This window comes from Lynx canadensis, chromosome A2 (assembly GCF_007474595.2).
Source record: "Lynx canadensis isolate LIC74 chromosome A2, mLynCan4.pri.v2, whole genome shotgun sequence".
NCBI lineage: Eukaryota > Metazoa > Chordata > Mammalia > Carnivora > Felidae > Lynx > Lynx canadensis.
In genome coordinates, this window is record NC_044304.2 from 154,966,517 (window position 1) to 154,988,424 (window position 21,908).

A 21,908-nucleotide genomic window follows, 5' to 3' on the forward strand; every position below is an offset into this window, starting at 1 on the left:
AAAAAATTAAAAAAAAAAATAGTATGGGTGAAAAGACTCCTGGTGCCACACGAGTTCAAAGGATAAAGAACTGTTAAGACCTCACTGTGGAAGCATTTCAAGAGAAGAGCTAGGAGTTGGGGGTAGATAGGAATGCAGGGGTGGAAAGAAGCAGAGGACCACCTACATTTTTTTTGTTAAAGTAGGCTCCACACCCAGCTTGGAGCACAACTGCGGGGCTTGAATTCACGATCCCGAGGTCAAGACCTGAGCTGAGATCAAGAGTCTGACGCTTAACCGACTGAGCCACCCAGGTGTCCCAGAGAGGAACTTCTAGACACAAAGAACCGCAAGACAAAGGCAAAAACGCCACATCCCTTTCCTTTTTGCTTCACCAACCTTGTAACTCCCCACAACCAGGGATCAGCCACCTCTGGCTTTCTCTGCTCTTACTGCTAATTAACACCATAAACTTCTATTTTTCAATCTGTTCCTAAAGCTCTTTGACAATCTTTTCACTTATTCTAGGTTAAAGAGGATCTTCTAGTATCCCAATACTGGCTATTTCCAACTCCCCCTCATCTCCTGTAGCTCCTTTTGTTACTTATATCTCTTCCCTTTAGCATGATAGAGGAAACAGAAGCCTGTCCCTATATTAACAAGTATTTGCACAGTAGCGTTAGCTATAATTTCTGAATTCTTACTATGTGCATAATAAACATTCTCAAACCAACAAAGGAGGTAGACACGGCTAGCTTCAAGGTTAAGGCATTTGCCCAAGGTCATACAGCCTGTAAAGAGCTGCAGAGCGAGCTATGTCCATCTCTAATTCCTCACAGCCTCTGAGGAATATCGTTTCCACGTTTAGGAACTGGACTATATCAATTATTCCCTCTCTTGTTATTTTCAACCTCTCTCTTCACTTGCTTCTTCCCCTCAAGTTACAAACATGCTGAAGATTCTCACATTAAAAACAACTGTCCTTCAACCCTGTTTTAATCTATGGCCCTTACATTATTCCTTTAGAGCCAATCTTCTCAAAAGTGACACTTACCCCCACACCTTCATCAGCCTTGCTCTCCTCCACTGGCCCTCTAAAACAGCTCTCAGTGAAGTCAAAGTGACATTTTAATTGTTCAGTAGTCATTTTCAGTCCTTATCACATGTGAGTCTCAGTGGCAACTAACATCAACTACTTCAGCATTCTTCAATTCCCTTTCTGCCCTTTGGGGTGACACTACTCTCTCTTACTTATGTAAAGTTAGACTTGGGAAGAGGAGCCCGTAAAAGGCACAGAAAAGGACAGTCTTTGCCCGGACCTCAAAATGTTAATAATATTCAGTGGGGTTGCATATTCGACCTTCTTTTCAATTTACATGTAGTCTTTGAGTAGTATCATTTACACCCATGGTTTTGAGAAATATGCTAATTATTCCAAAATCTGTTATCTCTACTCAAGGTCCTTATATTCAACTGCCACTGGACTTCTAAACCAGTAAAGTCTCTCAGACAACTTAATGTCAGTATGTCCAAAATAAAAGTTACCATTTTCATTTCTATAAGACCTGTTCTTCTTCCTTTGGTATTTCCTATACTACTGAATGGAATGAATACTGTTTACCCAAGCCAGAGAAGTGTGGACATTATCTTCTAGATCTCATCTCTTTCACTTCTTTCTACTACTCTACAGAACAGTAGTTAAACATAAGCAAGAAAGACCAGGTTTTACCCCATTTCAATCATTTATCAGCAATGTGATCTTGGGTAAGTTTCTTAACCTCTTCAAATAGAATTTTCTCAACAGTAAAATAAGGATAAAAATAGTACTTAATCCATGAGTGTTTATGAGGACAGACTAAGAAAATTTATGTAGGGGAGCCTGGGTAGCTCAGCCGGTTAAGCATCCGATTCTTTGTTTCAGCACACGTCATAATCTTATGGTTGTGTGAGTTCGAGCCCTGCGTCAGGCCCTGCACTGACAGTGTGGAGCCAGCTTGGGATTCTCTGTCTCTCTCTCTCTCTCTCTCTCTGCCCCTCCCCCACTCACGCTAGCTCTGTCTCTCTCAAAATAAACAAACTTAAAAAAAAAAAAAAAGAAAATTTATGTAAAGCACTCAGTATAGTACTTGGCATATAGTAAGCATTCATAAACAGTAGCCATTTTTGATACCATTCCTAACAATCTTGCCTTCTAAATCTCTCGTGAACTCAAAATATTCTTCCAAAATACAGAGCTGAGCACTTCTCTCTCACTCAAAAGTTTTCCAGACTCCCTACTACCAGCAACCACAGAAACCTTAAAGACTTGACAATGCCTTTAAGTATGGACTTGGGGCGCCTGGGTGGCGCAGTCGGTTAAGTGTCCGACTTCAGCCAGGTCACGATCTCGCGGTCCGTGAGTTCGAGCCCCGCGTCGGGCTCTGGGCTGATGGCTCGGAGCCTGGAGCCTGTTTCCGATTCTGTGTCTCCCTCTCTCTCTGCCCCTCCCCCGTTCATGCTCTGTCTCTCTCTGTCCCAAAAATAAATAAACGTTGAAAAAAAAAAAATTTTAAGTATGGACTCTACCTACCTAGTTTTGTCTTCTTTTCCCTACTCTTCTCCTGAACCAGAAACTCCTACAATGTGCATTATTAATTACATCCTAAGTAAAGGTACTTCCATATTTTTTGCATGTACTATTTCCTTAACAAATGCCCTTTCTTCTTAAAACCCCCACCTAGTGAATTTAATGAACTCCTACGCATTCATCTTTTATAATGTGGCTTAAATGTTGTCCTTTCTCTGTTAAATACAGTGATAAACTCTACCCTGTGGCATATAGGATTATCACCCTCTTCTATAAACTACCGCTATATATTTTTGCATCTATTTATATGTCTGATTCATCCATTAGACTGTGACCTCTTTGCGATCACAGACTATGTGCTAATTCATCTTTAATTCCCAATTCTGACAGTGCCAATCCCAGAGTCAGCATTGCCAAGTATGTCAAAAACAAGTTAAAAAAAACTTATTTACTAGAATAATAAATGATAAATAATGATTGGATCTGAATGACTGAAATTGAATGAAAATGCTAAAGCATTTATATATTATCTTATAATCAATGGAAGTCAATGAAAGTTTTGGAACAAGGAAACAGATGATGGCAGAGGTATAAAAAAATTATTCGGACCCTAACATAAAGAATGGGAATGGATAGAGAGAAACCAATGGCAGGAAATCCATTTAGGAGATTAATTAATTCAAATAAAGAAATATGGGCTCAGAGGGTGGTAGTAATGAGAACAAATTTGAGATGCATTACCAAAAGGAAAAGTTGATACCTTATGACTATTTGGTTAAAAGGAAGGAAGAAAAGTCAAGATATAAAGATGATACCCCAAATATTCAAGCCTCAGAGAACAGAACAGTAACACTAAGAGGAAAAGTCTAGAGGGAAACAGTCTAAAATGATGTTAGTACTGAAAGGAAAACTGGATATAACTTTTTTTTTTTTAATTATTTATTTTGGGGCACCTGGGTAGCTCAGTCGGTTAAACATCCGACTTCAGCTCAGGACATGATCTACACTTTGTGGGTTTGAGGCCAGTGTCGGGCTCTGTGCTGACAGCTCAGAGCCTGGAGCCTGCTTTGGATTCGGTGTCTCCCTCTCTCTCTCTGCCCCTCCCCTGTTCGTGCTCTGTCTCTCAAAAATAAACAAATGTTTAAAAAAATCGTTTAAAAAATTTTTTTTAATTTATTTTGAGAGAGGGTAGGGGCAGAGAGAGGGAAGGAGGGAGAAAGAATGTCAAGCAGGGTCCATGCCGACAGCAAGCACAGAGCCTGACAGGGGGCTTGAACTCACAAACTGTGAGATCATGACCTGAGCCAAAATCCAGAGTCAAAAGCTTAACTGGACTGAGCCACCCAGGTACCCCAAGATAGCTACAATTTTGAACATAATGAGAATAGACCTAATTTAGAAATAAGATTTGGTTTCTTATTTCACAATCTCATTATTCCCATATTTCCCTCTCCTACTATTTTCTTCCTTTGTATTCAGGCCTACCTAGACCTTATTAGTTGAGAAAAATTAATATTAGGCAAAGGCCACTTAAAATAAATCCAATAAAAATAGAGAAAAAAATCTCATAGTAAAAAGTGGGAAGGATGTCTGGAATTTGGAAGCTCATCTTGAAAAATGAAATTAAAATTTATAATAAAGATTTTCTTTTATATTTAATAAATTTTAAGTTACAATTTCAATATGCTAATTATCAGAACACAGGAATCCAGTTTTTTGTTGTTCATAATATGAAAGCTATAGCACCAACTGAAATCCTCGTTTTCATATTCATCTTTTACATAGCAAGCATAACCATTTTTATAAAAATTTTAGAGGGTTTCATCAATTCCCTGAAGGGCCTCTAACAATCCTTTGATATTTAAATCATTTTCATTTGAAGAACCTATTATATTGTCATCTCTAAGGATCTTTTCTCTTCTATTGTTACCTGGACTAATTTAATTCTACTGTATCCTTATTTTTCAATGGCTTTTTGTAATTTTTCACTATCATTTTAGTCATTTTTCACTATCTTTATAAAATCTTTAAATCTTTTCTTTCTTTTTTTTTGCCAGATTTGCAATCAATTTGCATTATATTTTCATTGAAATGTTGGATAATGATGTATGGGGGTTGGAATGCAAACTGGTATTAGATGGGGAAGGATATCTGAGTGGGGACTAATACTAAAGTAGCCTGTTAATAAGTGAATATATTCCTGTTAGGAAAATTTTTGCTTCTCTACTCAACTTTATATAACTAGGAAGACTCACATAAGGAACGCTTGTATAATGAGAACAACTCCTATCTTCTAACACACACACAAAACCACCTCACTAATTTTAGTACCCTGTTTATGTGGGGAAATAGTTTTTTAACTTCCGTTTTAAATATAATTAGTTTCCAAGGCAAACAAGGTTGGCAGCTTTTCTGTTTTGTTGCTTATTACAGAGATTAGGAATAACTTACACTCTTTATCTGAAAGCACAAATTCTGGGAGAAATGACACCTAATTCCAAGATCAGGATCCCCATCCCACCACAGCTCAGGTAGTAAGAGCACATTATTCTCTTCTGTTAACTCAATTACTGGATTATTTTGTAAATAAAGTTTTATGAGAATAAAGCCTCACCCATTTGTTTATAAGGTATTATCTCTGCTTTCACACTACAATGACAAAGTTCAACAGCTGTCATCAGAAATCATATGACCCATGAGCCTAAAATATTTACTTTAAGGAAAGTCTGTTGGGGCGCGTTGGTGGCTCAGTCGGTTGAGCGTCTGACTTCAGCTCAGGTTATGATCTCATGGTTCACGAGTTCAGGTGTCTCATGAGTTTGAGCCCTGCATTGGGCTCTGTGCTAACAGCTCGAAGTCTGATCCTGCTTCGGATTCTGTGTCTCCCTCTCTCTTTGCCCCCTCCCCTGTTCACACTCTGTCTCTTTCTGTCTCTCAAAAATAAATGTTAAAAAAAAAAAAAAAGAAAAGAAAAGAAAAGTGAGTTCGAGCGCCACACCAGGCTCTGTGCTGACAGCATGGAGCCTGCTTAGATCCTCTGTCTCTATTTCTCTGCCCCTCCTCCACTTACCCTCTCTCTCAAAAATAAACATTTAAAAAAAAAAGTAAGGAAGGTAAAAAGTAGCTTTGCATATCTTGTACATAAAGTAATGATTAGTCCTAAAGGGTTATTTAACTTAAAACTGTACTTTTAGAAATTTAGATACAGATTTCAAATTGATCCAAATAGAAAATCTGCAATGGTACCCTTATTTCTTTACCATGAAATGGCCAAGGGACTATCTATTAAATAAATGAAGATAAGACTTTTGCAGAAACAATATCATAAGGTAACAAATCCGAACAACTCCACAATTTGGCATCAGTTAAGTATTAATACCATCAGAGAAGATGACAAGTTTTTTCTGATCACTAATTCACGAAGTCAATCACCTAATGACTGTGACACTTGAAAGATGGCACTTATTTCTGATCTATATTATAAATGTAGCAGAAAAAGAAATATAATTGAATTTTTTTTAGTTCTAATAATGCTGGATACTTACATCAATATTGACAGGTTCTATTGTATTTATATGCACATTTGGAGCTGATGAGGACCGGTCTCGCTGTCCAAATTGATTTCGATGATCTTCATCTGCTGGTCGGAAAGGCTGTGGAATTGGAATGGATTTTGAAGGAGACGGACTGGTGAGAATTTGGGGCCTGGAAAAATCAAGTCATTGAAAGATAAGATTCAGAGCAACTTTAAAGAGATAAAAACAAAAAATGGGTGATCTAAAGATTTCCTTGTTTTCATATTCTCAATAAAATCTTTAAAGCATTAAAAACCCAGCAGTAACGGTGTTTAAAAAACTAATATATGCCTATAATTAATACTGAAGAGCTGCTTTTGCTGAAGCAGACCCTCTAGGGACGATTAATGACAAGAACACTGATTCTTATCCAAGAACTCCAGGGAAATCTAAAAATGGCTAGAAATTACCTGTAGTTAATCAGCTAAAGAAACTCTTTAAAGTTACACAAAAATCTCTAAATACTAGAGATTGACTGAATAAAATCTATTTTTTTCTACCTTTGCCATTTCTAGATACTAAAATGGAATTTTTATGCAAAGTATTAGGAAATTATATTTTGAAAATACACCTGTGGATTCCAGGACCTGGAAGATATATCTGTTGCTTTACACAGAGTTAAATTAAAATCTTGAACAATAGCAAAAGACCATTTGCATATCCAAAAGATGATCCTTATAGTGTCAGCCTCTCATATTTTATCACTCTTACCGTGTCCAATAATTAAGAGATGCAAGAGAATCAAGTAATAAGCATTAAAGCAAATCTTCTTTAAAATTGCTTTTGATGAAATCATCAAAATAGGTGGCAGTGATCTATTTTGTTACTGTAGATAAATAACAAATTCTACGATCTCTCATTGCCCTGAAATGAACCTCACACTCACAAAGCACACTCAAGTTTTGTGAATAGACTGTAAATACCTGTGAGTAGTCTAGGCTCCTCAGAAAGAATATCCAAGGGAGCTGGGAAGGGTAAGTATCATGTGAAAGAAAAGGTATGGCTGTCCTGATGAGCTCCATCAAGACCAATGAATGATGCAGTGCTCACAGCCTCTCTACAAAGACTGGTATCATTTCACCCCATTTATTTTATTTTTTATTTTTATTTTTTTAAAAGTTTGTTTATTTTTGAGAGACAGAGCACGAGTGGGGGAGAGGCAGAGAGAGAGGGAGACAGAGAATCCGAAGCAGGCTCCAGGCTCTGAGCTGTCAGCACAAAGTCCAACGCGGGGCTCAAACCCACATACTGCAAGATCATGACCTGAGACAAAGTCGGATGCTTAACCGACTGAGCCATTCAGGTGCCCTCATTCCACCCCATTTAATGCAAACTCTATAACTAATCATCATTTTTTTTTTAATTTTTTTTTTTCCAACGTTTATTTATTTTTGGGACAGAGAGAGACAGAGCATGAACAGGGGAGGGGCAGAGAGACAAGGAGACACAGAATCGGAAACAGGCTCCAGGCTCCGAGCCATCAGCCCAGAGCCTGACGCGGGGCTCGAACTCACGGACTGCAAGATCGTGACCTGGCTGAAGTCGGACGCTTAACCGACTGCGCCACCCAGGCGCCCCTCTAATCATCATTTTTTATTGGTTATTAAGACACAGCCAAAATGAAAATGTGGAGGGAATAAAAAGACATTTTGTGAGGAGACAGGTTTAGGAAGGTACGGGAAGAAAAAAATAGTAGAAAAGGTTTGAAAAGCCAAAGAAGCCAAATAGTGACAAAAAGATTTTTTTTCCCCCTAAGGTTCTGAATAAAGCATTTTAACAAAATCTGAACCCCACCCATTTATTGTTTTACTCTTTGAAGTACGCTATCAAAGGTAGGGAAAGAAATTTTGAGCTTATTTGTTCATACTCAGTCCACTTATAACTGAAATAAAAATAATAAAATATTATGTAGTTTAAAGACTTGGTTATCATCCACTGAAAATTACAGGTTAAGACTGATGGACCTGGCCTTAAGAAAATTTTTATTGTCATTATTGAAAAATTTTTAATTTGTGACAGAGCTTTCTTTAATTTTGCCTTAGGCAGCCAATATATGGCTTTTGCTAAGGGATTTTGAGAACAGGTAAAAGAATGTAAAAGTGACAAATGGTTTTTCAAAAAAGTTTTGGAAAGTATACCTACTTTCAAAAAACTATAGTCTAATCTAAAGTCTCAAGGCAATTGCATACTTTAAGTTAGGACTTAAATGTGGAAAAAGCCTGAATTAACTACAGTTGTACAGGGCATTCTAATTAACCTAATATAATGGATCAATCTAATATAATTGATCTGATGCAGGCATTAAGTGACAGCAAGTCATTTTTGAAAGTTATTGAATTAAGACTATGACTGCAACATGTAGTCTATAACAAAGCAGAAACATGTATTTAAAGGGCATTGGTTCAGAAGTAGGAGAAACGAAAACCAGGATTTAATCTGATAAATTTTATTATCTAAAAAAATGGATACATAAGAAAGTGACGATATCTGCCTATTCACAAAATGAGAAAGACTACATTTGGCAGCTGGTATCTAACATCACCCAGTGGAGGGCATATGGTGGTCCATGAAATCAATTTACCTAGCATTGATGCCCAGTGTATTATAATTTTGTGAGAAACCTCAAGTTATTATATCCTAATGTCATTAAACATCTGAGCCATGTCCTTTTTTTTTTTTTTTTTAAGTTTATTTGGAGCAAGAGAAAGAGAGCACAAACGGAGAATGGGCAAAGAGAGAGAATACCAGTCTCTGCTCTGTTAGTGCAGAGCCCGAAATGGGGCTTGATCTGACGAACTGCGAGACCGTGACCTGAGCTGAAATCAAGAGTTGGATGATTAATCAACTGAGCCACCCAGGTGCCCCTGAGCCATGTGCTAATCCCATGCTTAACAAAAGCAATCTTTGGATTATAATTTGGTTTCTCAAAAATATCTTCCAACAGTGGAGTGCTGGTTTATCCAACACAAGAACTCTGGTCTATACAACAGCTATATTTCTCAAAGAAATGAATTACCTGGAATTTTGATTCAGTCTTTTCTAATTCTGGTTACTGTAAATGAGTGTATCTCTAACTCTCATCATTTCTGGGGACTGATAAAATTGAATTTCCACACTAGGACATCTTTACCCGGACCAACACAATTTATACCCAGTGAAGTATGTTGGCAGCCAGTAACTGGCTTTCTCCTAATGACACCTCTACCTATCTTGTTGCAAACCTCTTTAAAGCAGTATCAGATTAAAAATAAAAAATTTTTACCTCTAACACTCTTCAGCAAATTACCACTTAGTTTAGATCTTATTTTCAATCTGGAATATTAAAAGTTGTGGGGGGGGGGGCGCCTGAGTGGCTCAGTGGGTTGAGCATCCGACTTCGGCTCAGATCATGATCTCACGGTTCACAAGTTTGAGCCCCGTGTCGGGCTCTGTGCCGATGGTGCGGAGCCTGGAGCCTGCTTCAGATTCTGTCTCCCTCTCTCTGCCCCTCCCCTGCTCACACTCTGTCTCTCTCTCTCTCAAACATAAATAAACATTAAAAAAAAAAAATATTCAAAGTTTTGGCGCCTGGGTGGCTCAGTTGGTTAAATGACTGACTTCAGCTCAGGTCATGATCTCACAGTTCCTGAGTTTGAATCCAGTATCAGGCTCTCTGCTGTCAGTATAGAACACGCTTCGGATCCTCTGTCTCCTCTCTCTGCCTCCCCCAACCCCTCTCAAAAACAAACGGTAAAAAAAAAAAGAATATTAAAAGCTTTGAAGCAATGTGACTCCTTCTGTTCAGCAATATGTAAATTTTATTTTTTAAAGTTTATTTATTTATTTTAAGAGAGAAAGAGTACGACCAGGGGAGAAGCAGACAGAGAGAATCCCAAGCAGGCCTCGTGCTGCCAGTGCAGAGCCTGATGTGGGGCTCGACCCCACAAATTGTGAGATCATGACCTGAGCCAAAACCAAGAGTTGGTCACTTAACTGACTGAGTCACCCAGGGGCCCCAGCAATATGTAAATTTTAAAATGCTGACTTTTTATACATTCACACATTCCATAACATTTTTAAAAAGCAGAAAAGGAGGTACCTCTAACTTTTAATTCAAAACTGGGCAATGTATCACTTCTCCAATATGTCTTGGTTACATCCATTATTCTATGTGCTTCATGACCACTAGAATTATTATAAAGACTATTAACATAATGCAAAGGAGCAGCAATACAGAACAGGATTGGCTTCTATCTTTTCACAGGCATACACAGACACTTGTGACATAAAAGCATCAGGGAAACAAAAGTTTGAATATCTTTTTTATCATTTGCTCAAGACCAGAAGGTACTACAGTTTAGTTATACATAAAATACTCATGGCATAGGCAAATGGTTTCTCAATTTTAAGACAGCATCCCTTCACTGAAAGGCACCTGCCCTGGATCATTACCATTATAAACCTTCAGAGAAACCAAGTTAATTTCATTATGGTGTTCTGTAACTCTGCTCATAGAACTAGGACCTGCCACTGGAAAGGCATCATGGTCTACAGAACTGTCAGGAGTAAATACCAGAGCCAGAAGGTTAATTAAAAATCAAAACAAACAATAACACTTAGATCTCCTAAGGAAGACACAGGTGCAAAGAACTAATGATAGAGACAGCAGGAATAAAATGACTCCACTAGAGCAGGTAACTGTTATGGCCTGACTAAATAAATAAATGCTTGCATTTTCTAGTGTTTCTAAGTAGATAAAAATACAGTCCTTAATACAAATCTTTAGTAAATTTTCTAGCCTATGAAACCTCTAGAAAGGTTGGCTTTGTAAAATTACAGGTCTCTTGGGATTATCCACTTACTGTCTTCTCTCTCTAGGTAGAAAAAATAGCATTACCTTGTGAAGAGAGGAAGGAAGTAGGGTTCAAACTGACAATAAATATTTCTGATCTTAACTATCTCTGGAATATTATAAGAGAGAATGCCATGTGAGGACTTTATTTTTTTTTAACCATATGCTCCAAATATAGCATAATTTATTCTGCCTCAAACCCAACAAAGAGTATGCAGACATATATAAGAAATTCTCCAACAAAATACTACTATCTATTAAACTCATCATCTTTTTTCTTTTTTTTCCTACTATGAAGCTTGAATATATGATGCCTTTATATTATCTTTAAAGTCAGTTTTCTCATTTATCCTCCACAACTAACAATACTATTAATTTTTTTCCTTACACTTTGTGCATATCCATCCCTTCTCCATACAGCCCACTTCAAGTCTTTATTGCCACTCATTGTCTCCACTATGAACAGCATCTGAGTTGGCCTTCTTCACCCTAGACATTTCTCCATCAATCTATCTCTCATTGCTACGTGGTGATCCTTTCCTTAAAATCATTTTGACCAGCCAGTTCTTTGCTCAAAAACTACCTCTTCCCCCTCTTGTGTTAAGTCTTAAGCCTAAATTCTAGTCTGAATTTCAACACTCTTCATTATTTGGGTTTACACATGTTACTTATCAACTTACATACTTACATTAGCCTCTGTTCACTGTCTCTCAAATCTACCATCCCACCACCCATCATCATGCTTTTTATTCCCTGGGCTCATCCACATTCTAGAATTCATATCCCATTTCTTCACTAAATGTTCTTGACTACACTCACTATTCTCTCTTCTATGGTAAACATGGTAATATTTATGTCCTTCTCACATCATTTAAAATATTATGTCATAAATTGCAGACTATTTTTAAATAGTTTGCCATTGTCTCATTGGTTTAATGCTGCTTTTCTAAATGGGAATCACAGACTTCTATATTTGATATTACCTAGTAAAGTGATGAGCACAAGGCAGGAACTCTAAATGATCTGCTGCTTGATTTTTTTCCAAGGTTGGTCCTGAAAGAGTCTAAGTCAGTTTTAATCCCATGTACCTTTAACGAATTCATGTGCATTTGCCTGATGTGATAAAATTGTGTACATTTGCCTGTGTGATCATTCATTTGTCTGATGTGATAAAATAAGTTACTTGGAGAAAAATCCTTGATTTAACAGTCCAAGTGTTGGAAAGGTTCATAATTAACCAAAAGATCCAAAAGAAACCAGCTCAAGTAGCATTGTTACTGAACAGCAGGAGTCAAGTCATACCCAGTAGAATCGGAGGGGGGGGCAGAAGGGGACGATCCAGACGTTAGGGCAGTCTCTGCTATGGAGGCCTCCTCCTGTGGTATTGGGTGGTGTTCAAAGAACTTGGAGACAAACAGCAAACTGTGAGGCAAAAACAAAAACAAAACAAAACAAACCTAACTTGTGCAAAACCCAGAAGCTTCACACACCAGAATACATTATAGAGTTAACAGAAATATTTGAGATCAAATTCCACTTTCAGAAATGACTGTTAAATTCAATTAGTCGTTTTTTGCCTAAAGGCTTATTTATAAAAAATTATATTGCACTTTGAAAGGCAAGCTTATAATCTAGAAATAATTGTTCTATCCAGCAAATTTCTATATATATTAGAGGGGAAAAATCATGCTTTATGGTTAAAGAATTAGAAGAAAATGTATCAACTGCTAAGTTAGATTACATCAAATGTACTTTAAAGTAGAGTTGAATTCTCTTTGCTCAAGTGATCAAGCAAAGTAATAAGACCTTAACGGTAGTAGCAGCAGCAACAACAACAAAAAAGATTACAATAGACTCAGTCTAATCTATTAGAGAAACTGTGGCATAAAGCAAATAGAAGTTTTAGAAAGATACGCTGGGTACAAAGATTTTATATCTTACTTTCAAATAAACTGGGCGGGGGAGGTTGAAGGAGAGAGAGAGAGAGACCAAAAGAGAGAGAGAGAGAGAGAGAGAGAGAGAGAGAGAGAACACACATAATTTACAAAATAGTGATAGGATCAGAATCTCTGATCTGTAATCCAAAAATATAATGGTTAACTTAGTTTAAATCACACCACTCTCCTCCCAAAAACCATCTATCAGTGATGTCTATGGGCAAGGGAACTTTATTCATTAGAAGAGAATATAACACATAAATGAAATGTACAGCTGAATCAGAATTAAATTTGGGGGAGCAGTACTGGCTATGCTACATTGTATTCCCCAGCCACCCTTTTTTAATTCCCTGTAACTCTACTGGAAAGAAAATTCCCAGATTCTAAGATACTCTAGTTTCACATTAAGAAAAGTTAAATGTAAAATGGTAGATAGAAAAGAGACTTTTTTTTTTATTACTTACTCAAGTTGGTCATAATTAACACACATCAGTGGAACCTCTGTACTACAACGCTGGTGAAATTTATAACCACACGTTTGACAGCGAAAACCTTGGAAAAGCAGCTTTCGACAAAAGTCACAAAATGCTAAGGTGAAAAACGTTTTCCGTACCTGCAAAGTAAAAACATCAGAGAGCATTTTAAAAACTTGCAAGAATCTTCTTAGAAATCAACTTATTCACTCTCTTGCTTAAAATAACAAATCTTTAATATGTTCAAATCATGAGAACTGCCTTACACACAAAGATATTAAAATGAAGACCAGGGGGTTCAAGGCAAGAGATGAACCATATATACTTATCTCCCACTCAATATCCAATTTAGAAAACTCAGAAGTCAAGAAGATGGAAAGTGAATAAAAGACTGGAAACTATTTTCAACCTGACTCCATGAAAGTAAAAGTAGAGATAACAAGTAGAAAGAGGGAACAGGTGTGAAAGGAAGGGTGAGGACACAGTGTAACAACTGTACCACGAAAGGAGTTAAGTGATGCTTGCTGCTGCTGACAGAACAAGAAACAATGGCATTTTATTTATTTATTTATTTATTTATTTATTTATTTATTTATTTATTTATTTATTTTTACATGGTGGGGTGGGATGGTATAGTATTTAAAGGGGAAGAAAAAGGTAAGGTTGTAACACTACAAATGAGCTAATTCCCTATAAAATCAGTGATCAGTAAATGATGGCCGAGGTTGACAAAGCAAGGAACTCTGGCTTAAAGTTACTACTTAGTAATAGGAAAAAAAAAAAAAAACAAACCACCCAAAGAGCTTTAAAACAGAAACAGACTAGGATAAGGGATAGGAAAATCACCTAAAAGACAGTAAAAGAACCACTTTTAACAAATTATCAGTTAGAGGATTAGAACACCTAAATGGGTTTGTGAACATTTCTCTATGGGAAACTTAAGAACTCCATGTCAGAAGGCAAATGATCTACAACATGGGTCACATAATAAGAACTGCGTCAGGGAGGCTCTATCCTGATAACTACTGAAGCCAGAAATTATTTTTAGAGTATTTGTTTTACATATAGAATAAGCAGAAAATATAAGAAAGATAAATACTGAAATGTTAACAGAGGCTATTTCAGAGTGGTGAAAGCATAGGTGACTCTATTTTGTCCTTTGTCTTTCCTATATACCCTTAATTCATCTCAGTGTCTCAGACAGTTTTAATCACAAACAATAGTAAGAAGTATATTTTACATCATGACCCAGGACATACCTATATTCATATAACAGTATTTATCCTGACCATATATAATGTACATCAGAACTTTCTATTCCATGCAAATGCTTTTCATGAGCCAGTAAGTTTATTTCAATACCCACAGTATACCAAACTCTTTTCAATAAACATACATTTAGCAGGATAAAAAGATATTTAACAATAATGTCTCATCAGGAAAATGATATCTTGGCATATGATACATTCCAGCTTTTTGAGAACATTCAAGTGATTTCAAGAGTGGTTCTTGTTTTCTTCACCTAAAAAGGTCTACGTATCACTTTCTAGAGAATATAAAAGGCAACTACTTGTTTTTAGCTTTGTTACTTTTCCATTTGTCTCTGGATATACAAGAAATTAGAAAACCTTTAACATTTATGTGGCCATTACTCGCCAACGTGAGGACTTTTTGTATTTCTCGCAGGATCTCAGAAGATAGAGCACAGAAAAATACAAAACGTGTTCACAGGAATTATTTTATAGTCACCTGATCCTCTTTGCTAACCATTTCTCACTCATCTGATAATCTGTTCAGTTTCATGAAGCCCTAATTTTTTTCATTAATCTACTCACTTGCAGTTTTTCTTCCTGTTACTGACTTCTACTTGAAACCTACGTGTACTAGGCTGTTTGTGTATGTACAGAAGAAAAAAACACACAAGGCAAGAGGGCCTGAGGAGGAAGGGAAGCAGAGAGGAATGGAAATGAGAAGCAAACATGGGTACGCAGGAGTATAAATTGTGACATGCACTTGAATATGAGTATACTCTTGTCAATAAAAGTGGGCACGGGAAGGCAGATTTTCTACCTTTCCTGCCACTTCCACCCTGTCAGTTCCCAGGGATTTCTGGAACCCAGGCAAATACCAAAGGAACTGCTTTTATAACGAATTCTATGGAACCAGGAGGCATAAACAGCTATCCTCCAGTAGCCAGCAAGATCCAGCAGAGAGAAGCAAAGAGAGGAATTCTTTCCCTTTCTTAAACGGAACGCAGGCTTTTCCTCTGCCTCTACATGGCACTCACAGCAACTGTTCTAAAACACAAATCCATTCCCAGGTCTCCCCTGTTTACAAGCATTCAATTTCCAATTATTTTGGAGAGAAGTCCAAGTCTTTAACATGCCTTACAAAGACTCCCACGGGCTGGACTCTTCTTACGCTAGCCCTAACTCTTGCTGCACTGTAACCACCCCCTCTCCAATTTGATTCCATACCCCCTGAACTTCTTTCAGAGCTTGTAAGTACCATGCTTTTACACTGTTCCTTCTGTGAGAGTATTCTTCATCCATTGGGCCTTAGCTTAGATAGTTCTTCCTTTGGGAAACTTTCCTGATCCTCCAAGGCCTGGTTAGGAGTCTCTACTCTGTGCATCTACTGTACTTTATACATACACGGTAATTAAGAGTGTTTATGAAATGTTCTTATCGAATCATCTGTCTCTCTACTCTAAGGCAAGGATATTGTTTTTCTCATTCATTGTTATATCCCCAGATCAGAAACAGTGTTGGTAAGTGGAAAGTTCTCAATAAATATTTACTGGCAAGTCTCCAACTGTGTTGTGAGGATTTTTATACTCTGCAGTTTGTTTTCATTATTCTCTTGTGGCAAGGACCTTCCCGAGGCACTACTTTAACATTAGATTTTTCACCTCCTCTTAACTGATTTCTAGCTAAGAAGAATAATTAAGAAAAAGAGTAGTAATCATTGTGAAATGTAAGCTCTACTGTTTTGGGATCCTAAAAACTTAAAATTATCTTCAGATTTATCCACTCCAAATTCTACAAATTAAAAAAATAATAAATAGTAATGAACTTGCTAGGTCATCATTACAAAACTACTTGCTACATAGTAAATCTGACAACATTCATCAAAAAGATGCCTTATTTATTGGGGCACCTGGGTGGTTTAGTGGGTTAAGCCTCTGACTTCAGCTCAGGTCATGATCTCGTGGTCCATGAGTTCAAGCCCCACGTTGGGCTCTGAGTTGACAGCTTAGAGCCTGGAGCCTACTTCAGATTCTGTCTCTCTCTTTCTCTCTCTCTGCCCCTTCCCCGCTCACTGTCTCTCTCTCTCTCAAAAATAAGTAAACATTTGGGGTGCTTGGGTGGCTCAGTCAGTTAAGCATCTGACTTCGGCTCTGATCATGTTCTCACCGTTTGTGAGTTCAAGCCCCACGTCAGGCTCTGTGCTTACAGCTCAGAGCCTGGAGCCTGCTTCACATCTTGTGTCTCCCTTTCTCTCTGTCCCTCCTCCACTTGTGCGCTGTCACTCTCTCTCTCCCTCAAGAATAAATAAGCATAAAAAATTTTTTAAATAAACATAAAAAAAAGATGTCTTATTTACTGAAGCACAAATTATTCACCACTAATGGAGCCCAGAAAGCACAAACACCCAAGGAAATCAGCTCATCATTCATCTGCTTTAGGAGTCCAGCTGTACTGATCACCAAAGCACACGAGAAAGCACTGGATGCCCAAAGGTTAGCAATAACTATCCATCTAGAAAAAACAAACTATTGTCAAAATTCCATATATAATAGAAAGTAAGAAGTACATTCCTGCCTTACAGATCATTCTGCTCTAGGCTTCTGCCTATCCTTTAGAGGGTGAGTTCTCAAACTCTGGGCACTATACCCTCATCACTAAGGTGGAGATGTCCCACATTCCAGGTCTCATGCTGGTGACACTTAGCTTAGGCTAGGTTCCAGCAAATGCAAACCCCAGATGAAGGGAGAGGTCCTCAAGGAGCGCTACTCCACTTCCATTAACTCATCCTTCAGAAACATTTACACAAGTGTATCAAGCTGTATGCAAAAATTCTGTTTAGCCCTGTACAAAATAGATTTTAAAACCCCTTATATGTCTATTAATAGAGGATGGTTAAATATGGGCTATTATGCAATCACTATAAACACAAACCTAGGTGTACTGACGTGGCAAGAGATCTATGATACACTGTTGAATTTTTTTTTCTTTAAGGTGAAGAATATCATACAGAATATGACTCCATCTTTCGTTTAAGGAAAGAACGGGAAGGGAAGGAAGGAAAAAAGAGAAAGGAAAAAACTTTGGGCTCACAGGTATAAGCACACATTTGTATATACAGAAAGGGTTTAGAAGAATACAAAATAACAAATGTTTACCCTCTTATTTTCATTTTCATTTTTTTACTTGATATACTTCTGTACCATTCAAATTTTCTTTTTAGTTCTTTTTAAAAAAAAAAATTTTTTTTTTTGAGAGAAAGAACATGCATGCAGGGAATGGGCAGAGAGGGAGAAAGCGCATCTTAAGCAGGCTCTGTGACATCTGTGACATCATGACTGAGCTGAAATCAAGAGGTGGACGCTTAACTTACAGAGTCTCCCAGGTGCCCCTTCTTTTTAGTTCTTTTAATGAAAGTCATCTATTGCTTTTTCAAGTTAAAAAGAAAGTATATGATGAAAATAAAACTCTAGTTTAAATACGAAGTTTTTAAAGAACTGATTTTAACCTAGGTCAAATATCAATCCCTAAATAACTCATCCATATTGCATATTCCTTAAATAAAAACTCATGCACAAGAACCTGAACATTTTTGACACTGAGAAAAAATGTACAAGTACATACAAAGTTGTGAGTTGTAAGTGGAACATTTTCCAACACTTCTACATGCAATTCCTCTCCGGTGAGCCAGGAGATATCAGTGTCCCAGCCAATTGGTTTCTTCTCTCTGAAAAGTGTAGACACAGCCTTTCTTGGTTAGCGTACCTAAAAATCTTCACATACCTCATGCTGAAGATATGAAAATTGGTTATTGAGGGGCTAGTAATGGTGAGGGAGGTTTGGCTCCCTGGTCTTCCATCGTTAGAAATTTAAATGGCAATAAATTAATTTTTAAGTTTACCCCAAATAAATGTATCACTCTTGGACAAACAGCAGGGTAAAGAGATGTACTCTTTTCTTCAAGTCAGCTCCAGAAAAGACCTACAACAGCAGAAAATTGATTGTTCCTAGGGTCCCCCCTCCAAAAAAAAAAAAAAAAAAAAAATCACAGGTACGGATTTATCTATCCATTCAAAAAAAAGTAAAAACTAAAAAAATAAAAACAGCACTCAAGGGACAACATGCCCCAAAAAGGATATTTTTTAAAAAACAGGATTCAAAATTTGGGGGGTCTTGGCACAATTTTAGACACTTTTTTGAAAGAAAAACAGTTTAATGTAAAATGTTAATTTTGATAAGCCTTTTGTGAAACTATGAATTTATATTAAAAATGGGCGTGGGGTAGAGTCCGTTATTCAAATAAGTCACACTCTAAATGGTTCAAAAATTTTAAGATTCTCCAACTCCAAATAAAGTCATTTGATCAGAATAACAAAATACTATAATCACACAAAATTGTCTAATGTTAACTCCTCAAAAGGCTGGCAAATTTTCTTTAGGCTTTTTTTTTTTTTTTTTTCCTAAACTTAAATTTTAACACCCTAGGTTTGGGTAAAGATGCTACAGAACACCCCAAAGTTCAATGTCTGAGGTTTTTTTGCCTTTTTAAACAAAATTTCACATCACATACAAACCATACCCATCCTGAATTCTGTAAACAGCACAGCACTCAGGGATTAGACCTCTCATCATCAGAGCTTTCTTTAGACTGTCCCGGACTGTAACTCCACATCTTGCAGGTACCTATAGTATCAGAAATATATAGTATGAGGTAAAAGGAATAAATTATATATTTTTTCGCATCATTTCATAAAGCTCAATACCTTACCTTTATAATACCTTTAAAATGTCATACGGATTACTATGTTAGATACAACATCATTTATAGAGCTAACTTAATATTAAAGGAAAATCATGACTCAAGTATCTATTATTCACCAACTGAAAGCAAAACTGATTTTGTTTTTTATTAAGATTATGAAATATTTTGTACATATAGAAACAAAATATAACAGATTCCTATATACCCACCACTGAGAAACAACAAGTCAACATTTAAAGCAAAATCAATTAAAAACATTTTTTTAATTTGAATATAGCTGACACACATTACCTCAGTTTCAAGTGTACAACATAGTGATTCAACTTCTCTATACATTATGCTGTGCTCACAAGTATAGCTTACTATCTGTCACTATACAACATCTGAATAGTAATATTCCCTATGTCTTTCACCCCCATGACTTACTAATTCCATCAACTGGAAGTATCTCCCCCCACTTCCCTTCACCCATTTTGCCTATCCCTCTATTCGCTGGCCCTCTGGCAGCCATCAGTGTGTTCTTTGTAGTTACCGGTCTGATTATGCTTTGTGTTTATTCCTGTTTTATTTTGTAGATTCCACATGAAAGTAAAATCATATGGTATATGTCTTTCTCAGTCTGATTTATTTCACTTAGCATAATACCCTCTTTGGCAAGAGCTCATCCTTTTTTTTTTTTTTTCCAATGTTTATTTATTTTTGAGAGAGAGAGAAACAGACTGCGAGCGGTAGAGGGGCAGAGAGAGAGGGAAACACAGAATCTGAAGCTGGCTCCAGGCTCCGAGCTGTCAGCACAGAGCCTGATGCAGCACTCGAACTCAGGGACTGCAAGCTTATGACACGAGCTGAAATCAGATGCTTAACCGACTGAGTCACCCAGGCACCTCAGCTTATCCATTTTTATGGTTTTGTAATATTCCTCTGTGTGTGTGTGTGTGTGTGTGTGTGTGTGTCTGCTGTGTCTATGACTTCTACTACTACGTTGAATAAAACATGTTGTTCATTCTTTCTTTCCCTTTCTTTTTTGCTTTCTTTCTTCCTTTTTTTGATAACAGCCATTCTAATGGGTGTGAGGTGGTAGCTCCTTGTAGCTTTGATTTGCATATTCGTAATGATTACTGTTGAGCATCTCTTCCCGTGTTTGTTGGCTATTTGTATATCTTCTTTGGAGAAATGTCTATTTAAGTCCTTTCCCCTTTTCTTAATCGGGTTGTTTATAGGTTTTTTGTTGTTGAGTTGTAGGAGTTTTTAAAAATACGTTCTGAATATTAACCCCTTATCGTATATATGATTTGTAAATATGAAAAGAAGTTGTCTTATTCCATAAGTTGTCTTTTCACTTAGATGACTGTGTTCTGATTCACATAGTTTTGTGGGTTTTTTTTTATTTAAATTCATGTTAGTTAAAAGTGTAGTATTTGTTTCAGGAGTAGAATTTAGTGATTCATCACTAACATGTAACACCCAGGGCTCATCCCAATAAGTGCCCTCCTTAATGCCCATCACCTATCTAGCCTACCCCCCCACCGACCTCCCCTCAACCTTCAGTTTGTTCTCTATAGTTAAGAGTCTCTTATGGTTTGCCTCCTTCTCTGTTATTTTATTTTTCCGTCCCTTCCCCTATGTTCACCTGTTTTGTTTCTTAAATTCCACACGAGTAAAATCATATTTGTCCTTCTCTGATTGACTTATTTCATATAGCCTAATAATCTAGTTCCATCCACATTGTTGCAAAATGGCAAGATTTCATTCTTTCTGAATGCCAAGTAATATTCCATTGTATATAAATACATCTTCTTTATCCATTCATCAGTTGACAGACATTTGGGCTCTTTCCATAATTTGGCTATTGTTGATATTACTGCTATAAACATTGGCCCCTTCAAATCAGCATTTTTGTATTCTTCAGCTAAAAATGTAGTAGTACAATTGCTGGGTCATAGGGTAGTTCTATTTTCAACTTTTGGAGAAACCTCCATACTATTTTCCAGAGTGGCTGCATCAAAGCTTCTGATTCATATAGTTTTTAATTTTGATATAGTCCTATTTCTCTATTTTTACATGTTGCCTGTACTTTTGGTGTCTTACCTAAAAAATTACTGCCAAGTCCAGTATTGTGAAGCTTTTCCTGTATGTTTTCTTCTAAGGGGTTTTATAGTTGCAGCTCTTATGTTTATGCCTTTGATCTATTTGGAGATAATCTGCATATAGTGTAAGGTAAGGGTCCAACCTCATTGTTTTGCACGTGCATATCCAGTTTTCCCAGTACCATTGTGGAAGGGTTTTTCCTCCCCGCCTCCCCCCCAGAGGGGGCCGTGGCACCCTTGTCAAAGATCCTTTGACCACATACATGATCATTTATTTCTGGACTCTTTATTTCCTTGATCTATATGTCCGATGTCTATGCCACTCAGTAGGCATGTAAAAAGTTTAAAGATCAGGAAGTGTGAGACCTCCAACTTTGCTCTTTCTCAAGAATGCTTGGTTATTCAGGATTCATTGAGCCTCCACATGAATTTCAGGATGGATTTTTCTTAT

At 37.0% G+C, this 21,908-nt stretch overlaps 1 protein-coding gene across 3 annotated transcripts in view; it reads right to left on the reverse strand.

Annotated features, from left to right (window-relative positions):
• The window catches only part of BRAF (B-Raf proto-oncogene, serine/threonine kinase), a 166,564-nt gene that overhangs the window by 48,715 nt on the left and 95,941 nt on the right, over positions 1-21,908 (reverse strand). For all 3 annotated transcript variants that reach the window (XM_030308583.2, XM_030308582.2, XM_032592466.1), the window contains exons 4-8: positions 19,188-19,291; positions 18,233-18,335; positions 13,353-13,501; positions 12,254-12,373; positions 6,091-6,250 (exon numbers count right to left, since the gene is read on the reverse strand). In XM_030308583.2, coding sequence (XP_030164443.1) covers positions 6,091-6,250; positions 12,254-12,373; positions 13,353-13,501; positions 18,233-18,335; positions 19,188-19,291 — 636 coding nt within the window. The remainder of the gene's footprint in view (positions 1-6,090; positions 6,251-12,253; positions 12,374-13,352; positions 13,502-18,232; positions 18,336-19,187; positions 19,292-21,908) is intronic.